Source organism: Triticum aestivum, chromosome 7A, assembly GCF_018294505.1.
Source record: "Triticum aestivum cultivar Chinese Spring chromosome 7A, IWGSC CS RefSeq v2.1, whole genome shotgun sequence".
Taxonomy (NCBI): Eukaryota; Viridiplantae; Streptophyta; class Magnoliopsida; order Poales; family Poaceae; genus Triticum; species Triticum aestivum.
Genome location: NC_057812.1, coordinates 87,568,462 through 87,577,954, shown reverse-complemented (window position 1 = coordinate 87,577,954; position 9,493 = coordinate 87,568,462). Strand labels below are relative to the sequence as shown.

The following is a 9,493-nucleotide window of genomic DNA, read 5'->3' as shown; positions in this document are numbered from 1 at the left end:
TTCTCTCTCTTTGATTCTCAATACCATGTTCTCCTCAATGTTCTTGGAGATCTATCTGATGTAATCTTATTTTGCGGTGTGTTTGTCGAGATCCGATGAATTACGGATTTATGATCAACTTATCTATGAATACTATTTGAATCTTCTCTGAATATTTTTATGCACAATTTGATATCTTTGTAATTCTCTTCGAACTATCGGTTTGGTTTGGCCAACTAGATTGGTTTTTCTTGCAATGGGAGAAGTGCTTAGCTATGGGTTCAATCTTGTGGTGTCCTTTCCCAGTGACAGTAGGGGCAGTAAGGCATGTATTGTATTGTTGCCATCGAGGATAAAAAGATGGGATTTACATCATATTGCTTGAGTTTATTCCTCTACATCATGTCATCTTACTTAATGCATTACTCTGTTCTTCATGAACTTAATACTCTAGATGTAGGCAGGAGTCGGTCGATGTGTGGAGTAATAGTAGTAGATGCAGAATCGTTTCGGTCTACTTGACACGGATGTGATGTCTATATTTCATAATCATTGCCTTGGATATCATCATAACTTTGCGCTTTTCTATCAATTGCTTGACAGTAATTTGTTCGCCCACCGTATTATTTGCTATCTTGAGAGAAGCCACTATTAAAACATATAGCCCATGGGGTCTATTTTCCATCATGTAAGCTTCCGGTATACTATTTTTCATCATATAAGTTTCCGATCTACTATTTTGCAATCTTTTACTTTCGATCTATAAACCCAAAAACCCCAAAATATTTATTTTATCTTTTCTTTAGTTTCATCTATCTCTATTAGATCTCACTTTTGCAAGTGACCGTGAAGGGATTGACAACCCCTTTATCGCGTTGGGTGCAAGTTGTTTGATTGTTTGTGCAAGTATTGGTGATTTGTGCGTTGTCTCCTACTGGATTGATACCTTGGTTCTCTAACTGAGGGAAATACTTATCTCTACTTTGTTGCATCACCATTTCCTCTTCAAGAAAAAAACCAACGCAAGCTCAAGAAGTAGCAATCACCCCCCCCCCCCTAGACATACTTTCGATCCTACGGTTCCTAACAGATGACCAAGATAACTCGTGAACATCCAACTGGGTGCGAAAAATTCATTTTCAAAAGGAGAACCCCAAACAGAAATTTCGTGAGCATAGATAGGCATTACGGTGTCACCGTTCTTTCACCTTTAAAAACCACTTGCAAACCACACAAACCTAAAACCCTTGCCCCTCCATTTTTTAGCAAAGTTTGGCTTAAATGTGATTCATATTTGGCAAAATTGTCTTCGATGGGTTATCCAATAGACTTTTTTGTAGTAGTGTTAGCCGAAGTTCGATTAATAAGGGTCTTCCACAAAAATAATTGTTTATGTTTCTTCTATCATATTCAATTCCTGGTGTGGAAATCTTAGCCTCATAACCTATGTCCACTCGAAGTATTTTATTGTGACCTATGTATTGGATCCATATCTTATGGTGGCCTCGTCATTCCTTGGCTACAAGACATCTCTCGCGTGGCTTCCATGGTAAACGTGATGAGAAAAAAGCGACGGTTGAATCGGTGAAAACCGGAACTGATAGTCTCACCAGTCGACCGCCGGTCCAATTTTTTTAAAACTATTTTAGTCGCAAACAAAAAACTATTTTACCGGGTTGCCGAATCGGGACTATTAATAGGGTGGCTTGATTGCTCAGGTGCTCGAATCTTAAGTCATCAATGTCTAAATATTATATTTTTTGTCGGATGATGCATAACAAATGATCAAGATAACTTAACAGGGTGGCTTGATTGCTTAAGTGCTCAAATCTTCGGTCGTAAATGTCTAAATATTATATTTGTTGTCGGATGCGTAACAGATAATCAAGATAGCTTAATAGGGTGGCTTGATTGCTTAAGTGCTCAAATCTTCAGCCGTAAATGCCTAAATATTATATATGTTGTCGGATGCGTAACAAGATGATCAAGATAACTATTTGGCTTGATTTCTTAAGTTCTCGAATCTTAAGTCGTAAATGCCTAAATATTATATTTGTTGTCGGATGCGTAGCAGATGGTCAAAGATAACTATTTGACTCGGCTGCTTAAGTGCTCGAATCTTAAGTCGTAAATGCCTAAGTATTATATTTGTTGTCAGATGCGTAACAGATGATCGAGATAACTAAGACTTTGCTTAAATGCTGAAATCTTAAGTTGTAAATGTCTAAATATTATATTTGTTGTCCGATGCATAACAGATAATCAACATAAGTCCGTGAACGTCCAGCTGGATGTGGAAAATCCATGCTTAAAAAGGGAACCCCAAACAGAAATACGGTGAGCATAGATAGCCACTACGGTGTCACCGTTCTTTCGCCTTTAAAAACCACTTGCAAACCACACACAAGCCGAAAACCCCTGCCCCTCCAATTTTAGCAAACTTTGGCTTAAATCTACCCTCCTGCGCCCCCTTCCTCCCCACTCCCTGCCACCTTCCCCAAACAAACAACCGTATCTTTCTACCTCCTCCGTCCTTCCCTGGCGCCGCCTATGGACGCGACATCACTGGAGGAGGAGCAGGTGGCGGTGGCGGCAGACAATCTTGATGAGGAGGTGGAGCAGATGGAAGAGGGGGAGGAGGAGGCCACGCCGGTGGTGCTGAAGAAGGGGCCGTGGACGACGGCGGAAGACGCCCTGCTGGTGAACCACGTGCGGCAGCACGGCGAGGGCAACTGGAACGCCGTGCAGCGCATCACCGGGCTCCTGCGCTGCGGCAAGAGCTGCCGGCTGCGCTGGACCAACCACCTCCGCCCCAACCTCAAGAAGGGTGCCTTCTCGCCGGACGAGGAGCTCCTCGTCGCGCAGCTCCACGCCCAGCTCGGCAACAAGTGGGCCCGCATGGCCACCCATGTAAGCATCAGCATTTCTCCATCCCTGCTCCTTTAGATCTCCAGCAGTCCATTAATGGCAGATTTGTCGAATTTGACTCTTGATGCTTGTGCTCGTACGTCCATAGCTTCCGGGAAGGACCGACAACGAGATCAAGAACTACTGGAACACGAGGGCCAAGCGGAGGCAGCGCGCCGGTCTGCCCATGTACCCGCCGGAGGTGCAGCTCCAGCTCGCGATCACCAAGCGCTGCCGGTACGCCGACTTCTCGCCCCCGCAGCAATCAGCGGGAAGCAATGTCCTGGACGCCACCGATGCGGGGTACACCAGCGCCCGCCCGCCGCCGCTCGACCTTGCCGGGCAGCTCGCCATGGCCAACCGGCCGGTGCAGTTCCTCGCCCAGACGCCCTTCTCCGCGCCGTCTTCCCCGTGGGTGAAGCCGTCGTTCGCACGCAACGCGCGCTACTTCCAGTTTCCGCATTCATCGCCCGTGTCGCCGACGACGCCGGAGCTCTCGTTGGGCCACCGCCTGCCCGGCGGCAACCGGACCCGGTTCACTCCTCTCTCTCCGTCTCCGGGGGCCAAGGCGGAGCTCCCTTCATGCCAATTGCGCCCGGCGTCACCGGCCGCAGTCGCAGCCACGGACAACCACGGCGGCGGCCTGGGCGAGGATCAGCAGAACCTCGAGGCGATGCTGCAGGAGCTGCACGATGCCATCAAGATCGAGCCGCCGAGGCACGTGAGCGGCCACGCCGAGCAGGACGGCGCCAGTGGTGAGTGGTGCTGTCGCGCGTGAAGCATTTCTCACATTTTCCATTCCTCGGAAGCATCCGAACCTTTTTTAATTTGTTGCTTTGTTGGAGAAGAGAACAAAAAACATGGTCATGATTATGATGTGAAGCATAGATTAGCAGACGAAAACCTTTTTGTTCGGGCTTCCAAATTCTCCATTTGTTTCTCCTAAAAAAACACTATATTTGTTTTCTTGCCAAATTCTACTACCTACTTCTTGAAAAGCAAAACAAAACTTGCTAGATTATTCTAGAACTTTACACTTTAGTTTGTTTTCATTAGGAAAATTATTTATGTTAAGGTAAAAGGAGTTGGGCAAAATCTGAAATAACCTTTTTGTTTTGGTTGATAGTTTTAAGGTTAGTACACAAGTGCAGGCTGCAGGTACTACTTTTGATAGTACATAGGATATATATCTTTAGTTACTCCTTGCAAGACAGTGACTACTTTTAATCTTTGTTCGATGATTACGTTTGCTTTATATATTTTGCCAAGTACTTTATTACCTTTATTATTTCCCTTTCCCTTTTTCTTCTCCAATTGTACTGCTTTACTACATACCTAATCCAATCAGATGCAGATTCATGCTCCTGTTTTGCTGTTTTATCATTGCTGGTTAGCTCCCGTAGCAACACGTCATGTTACTCTTTCTATATAACTAATTCCGAAATTAACATAACCAATCAATCAATGTAAACGTGATCATATCTTGCTAGCACTACTTTCAGGAGATTTACTAGACAGGCTCATGATCGATCTTGCTAGCTTTGGTAGTGCAGGACAGAATCAAATCGGCAGTATTAATTAATTTAAACACCTCAGCTTCCAACTAGCATGAAATATAGTACAATGCACTAGGAAAGAGATTACATTGTGTTTTCTTTTTGAGGAAATTGACTACATTGTGTTACTAGCTTGATAGATCATGGCTTGTTTTGCTAACTAGTTCAGCTCCATCCAGGTGGCAACAAATCGGAGGGTGGATTACTCAAAGATGACGATGACATCGGCACACTCTTCGACATGATTATACCCAAGGCCTTCTCTATGACGGAGCCCACAGCACAGGCCGATGCGCCCAACCACTCCGGCGGCTCGATCTCGCAGCATGGTGGTGAAGACCACAACGTCAACCTCACTGTGGATCATCTCCCGATCATCTCATCGGAGCAAGACTGGGTCCTCGACGGGGCCTGCCAGTGGAACAACATGTTCGGCATCTGCTAACAAAGATCGATCTACCTCACATCATGATCAGGACTCGAGGCATTCTATATATGGTGATCTTGACAAGCAAAAACCATTATGAGGGGTCTGTTTTGATGCAACCTTTTTGAATGTCTTTAAGTACCTTTCTTTCTTTTGGTCGAAATGGAGGTTAAACCTTGTGCCTCTGCGGGCGAGACATACATCTTTCTTTATTAAAGAGTTTAAATAATCATCCAAAAAGTTAGATCCAAAGGCCCAGACACAACCGGGCGATCAAAAGTTGTTTATGCGAATCATGGAGCAAGATGTTCCATGTCATTTGACTTCCTTTCAGTTATGATGACCCGAAGTAAGCCATTCCATACAATTCAACCAAAATTCCACAAGGATCTCAAATACTTATCGAGTTTTTGTCCTTGAAAGAAAAGCAGCTAAGACTTTTTATGTCTAAACTGACTGTTATGAGTTCGAGTGTCTTCGAGTTGAAACATGTGTAGGGTTAAGAAATAAAGATTAGAAGAAACGCCTAACGTATTCAACTTTATCGTGGACTCTATGCCATTTTTCTTCTTCGAAAAATGACGGTTCTATTAACTCGTAATGTAACATCAAAGAGATACAAGGCATAATAGCCTGCTGCCACACATACGTACGCACGCACACGAACGGACGAGGATCCCCTGACGTTGGCTAACCTGCCATTGAGACACTGACACATGGGTCCCATCAAGCGTGAGGCCCACTTGTCAGCGACCCAAAGGCAGGGTAAGGCAGGGTTAGCCACGTCAGAGGATCCGTGTCCCACACGAACCTGCAAGTCTCAGTCTCTGCTACGAATTAAGGCTGGTTTCGTTTAATTAATCGAACGTGCAAGAGCATCCATGAAAAGTTAACATCACACACACATAATTAGCATCAACTGCAGTTCAAAGAAGAATATGCGCTACAGTTTGTGCACACGAGTTTATTGAAACATAGTCTACTAAAAGTACCTTTTTTAAATGAAAAGGAAAACTTTTGGTGGCACAGATCCAGCTGGAAACATGATAGTCAGCACGCACATAATTAGAATCAATTATGTACTCCGCTCGTCCCATAGTATAACGTCGTTTTTTCACACTACAGTAGTTTCAAAAAAGAAAAGGAAGAAGAACGGGCAGTTTTTCAAAGTTAAAAATGGTTGTATGCATTATTAAGAATGGACGGTTTGTGCACACGAGTTAATGGAAACTCTTGGGTGGTACTATTCCTGGTGAAAATATGCTTAGTCCTTAACTCTTTATTATCCCTCTAATTTTTCAGGTGTGGCTGAATCAATGTCCTACAAGTGTGAGATTCAAGCCGGGTTTGGACGTTTGGTACGTAGTTCATCGTAAATCGTAAAAAAAGAAAAAAGAAGGAAAAATAATGCAGGGTTTGGTGGTCACAAATCTGTCGTGAAACTTCCGCATACCGTGCGGGCGTGCATGGATGGTGGCTTGGCTTGCCGCCTCCGGTCTCCTCCCGTGATGCAGTGCGGCGGTGATCGAGAGGAACAAGGAGCAGTTGGAACGCATGAGCGGCCACCCTCCGTCTCCATGCTAAATACGTGTTGTCCATTCTTTGCTGCTTGCTTCATGCCATAAGTTGCGCCCCATGAGGATGTTCCTCTTGTTGTGACTCCTTGCCCCTCTCCTCTGTTTCGGTGGATTCTTTACAGGAAGCTTCTAATGTAGGATGCAGGCGTATGCGTCCGCCGCAGCATCCGTTTATATAGTACTTCCTGTGTCTCATAATATAAGAATGTTTTTAACACTATCCCGCAAAAAAAAGAGTGTTTTTAACACTAATAAGCTAATTATTGTTGCCTTAATAACCGTGATATAAAAGGACCGTGTTATCCAGAGAAGTCAGCAGACGTTCCATTTATCGCCCCTCCCAGCGAACGTTTGCTGGTTAGCATTTTTTATTAAATTAAACAACGGAGCATGAACGCCGTCGGCCTGCATGATTATTCTAATGGTTGCTTCAGTTCAGGGTTTGGCCCAGAAACAGAACGTATCGAATGCAGAGGCCACCATAAAATACTTTGAATGAACGTTAAGTTATGAGGCAAACAATTTCCACATCGGGAAGTGAATATATAACAGAAGAAATATAAGTAAACATTTTGGTTGGAGGCCCTTATTTGATCGGACTTCGGTTGACATCCACTGCTAAAAAAAATAAAACCAACCCAAAAGCTAACCCTCGTTGGCTTTTCTTTATAGAAGAAACTTTGTGAGCACCACGCGTCTATGCCGGAACTCAAACTCCGTGAGCACCACGCGTCCATGCCGGGACTCGAACTCGGGTGGGCTGGCAGCAACCTCAGCTGCCCAGTCAACGGGTCGACGCCCCGTCCTCACATCCATCCACTGCTAAGAAAGCGCCTATCCAGGACAACCCATCAAAGACGATTTTGCCACAATATGCATCACATGAAGTAAAATAATGACAGAAATAATAGTTAGGTAATTGCTCGCGGTTTTGCCAAAGAAAGTCTGATGTGATGTTTCACAGCAATAAAGTGGTCAACACATAATCCCAGCTCCAGCCTTATTTAGATGCTGATCAAGGTAGTTCTTCGGATCTGATCCCTAATGCCCCACCCGGGTTGCCTCCTCTGTTAACACAGAGGGAAATATTATGTCATCGTTACTGGATAAGAAACCTAGAGAGGGCGGCAAAAACAATTTTCTTTTCTTACCGGCAACAATTGTACATATTAAAAAGAAACAAAAATGACGTTCACTTCCAACCAAGCTCATTATTTAGTTAGACAGAGGGCAAATCCAAAAAACGACTTCCAAAGACGCTCAAGTAGCTTTCCATGAAGCCATACAAAACTTGGAAGCAATGGATGCTTCACATCGGCAATCATGGAACGGCCGGCCGCTAACCAACTCAGTGTATTTCCCTCCTAGCTACCATACGTCCCCCTGACCAGCAAAGGGAAACAAATTCCCGAAGCACCACAGTCCACAGCCAGCGCTGCAGCGAATTAGACCTTCAGAAAGAATCTTCTTCTAGTGTAAGAAAGGGAGGGTTTTAATCTTCGTATTCCATATCGTAGTCATCGTCTAGCTCGGAACCATCGACCCCACCCATGATGGACAGGAAGGCGAGAACCGAGATGAGTTGCGCCGCGAGGAAGTACTTTGTTCTTCGCCTAGCTTTCTTCTCCTCCTCTGTCCGCTCCTTCTTAGCTTTGGGTTTCGGCTTGTAACCTAGAAACAATCAGGTTCATAAGAACTCAAAGACGGTAAATGCTTCAAAAGTGCAGAATGTAAGAGAGATATAGAGGTGCAACGGCAAAGAATATTGTTTTGGTTGGATTTGTCTCCATATTACCATCTCATTTATCTCCGTTTCAAGTGAACATTGTTAGGCCAAAGTCTCCAACACAAAGTATACCTAAAGGTATTCATTGTACATGACGTGCCACAAATTGCATTTATGCAATCACTGGTGGAGCTCTTGCAGTATGTGAGGGCTGAGCAATGTATAACTATAAAATACTCATTTTCAACTTGTATCCCAAATGAGTATACATGCAAGTGCCTGTTAACACTATCTCCATTGGAACACAGCAATGGAAGCTTATCAAATGAAGTACTCCCTCCGTCCCAAAATAAGTGACTCAACTTTGTACTAAAGCTAGTACAAAGTTGAGTCACTTATTTTGGGACGGAGGGAGTATTTTTAACTAGCAATCGCTGTTAACACAATCTCAGAACATGAAACTAACAAAAAAGATATTTATATCCATGAACAGATAAATAACTAGGAGCACATGTTCCCAATATTAACCAATCAACAAATATGAGAACTAGTAGAGATGCACTTTATGGTCTGAAGTACTATAACAGAGAAATGCATTAACTTACTTTGTCCAGAAGATGATGTTTTCCTGGGCGTGGATGATGATGGCATATCAGATGAAGCTGATCCTGCTGATGATGAGCCAACTTCCACCAATTGGACCTTGATATCCTCGGCATACTTTACCAAGTTGTCATAGTTCTGCAAATAGCTTCGCAGCATAGATGTAGCCTAAGAAGCAGAACATGCCAGGAAGTCAGTCAAAACACAACTCATGGGTTGGAGAATGTGTTTTACAGCTAGTTAACGCAAAAAAAAAAGCATACAAAGAACTATTAACATATGATGCATTTGAGAAGTGCACTCCATGACTCATGCTTCCAGGGTTACGTGCAGATTATTATTGAATATCAATGTGCATTCATGTTTTAGATTCTGTAACTGAATGTTCATGTATACTGAACTTCATTTGGATAGAAGCAAAGCTGAGCATTCAAGGCTGAGGGCAACTCACAGGTAATGCATTAAGGACAAAAAGAACATGTCCAAGCAAAAGAGCATCAGCATCTGTAGGGCTGCAGAATTCAAAGTATAGAATGGTTAGTGTCCTGCAAATGTTACATCAATTTAAGATAAACATATGAAGAGCCACAAATAATCAAAATGCTCAATCGACTAGTGGTTCGGGACATCTTTCAACGAGGCAGCCTGGATTTCGACTTCCATAAATCAGAGACCATGCCACAAAAAAAGGATGGTCCGCTATGCATTTCATTCTTTC

General features: G+C 43.7%; 2 protein-coding genes across 2 annotated transcripts in view; one reads left to right on the top strand and one right to left on the bottom strand.

Moving 5' to 3' along the window:
* The first annotated feature begins 2,361 nt into the window (after positions 1-2,361).
* On the top strand, positions 2,362-5,121 carry LOC123154354 (snRNA-activating protein complex subunit 4). The gene is made up of 3 exons (XM_044573110.1): positions 2,362-2,889; positions 2,996-3,641; positions 4,622-5,121. Exons 1-3 carry the CDS (start codon positions 2,530-2,532, stop codon positions 4,885-4,887), a joined length of 1,272 nt encoding a protein of 423 aa, XP_044429045.1. The 5' UTR covers positions 2,362-2,529; the 3' UTR covers positions 4,888-5,121.
* A 2,447-nt stretch (positions 5,122-7,568) lies between these two features.
* Positions 7,569-9,493, bottom strand: part of LOC123150712 (mitochondrial outer membrane import complex protein METAXIN) — a 5,045-nt gene continuing 3,120 nt past the window's right edge. The window contains exons 4-6 of the mRNA XM_044570547.1: positions 9,227-9,287; positions 8,778-8,943; positions 7,569-8,117 (exon numbers count right to left, since the gene is read on the bottom strand). Coding sequence (XP_044426482.1) covers positions 7,939-8,117; positions 8,778-8,943; positions 9,227-9,287 — 406 coding nt within the window. The 3' untranslated portion in view covers positions 7,569-7,938. The remainder of the gene's footprint in view (positions 8,118-8,777; positions 8,944-9,226; positions 9,288-9,493) is intronic.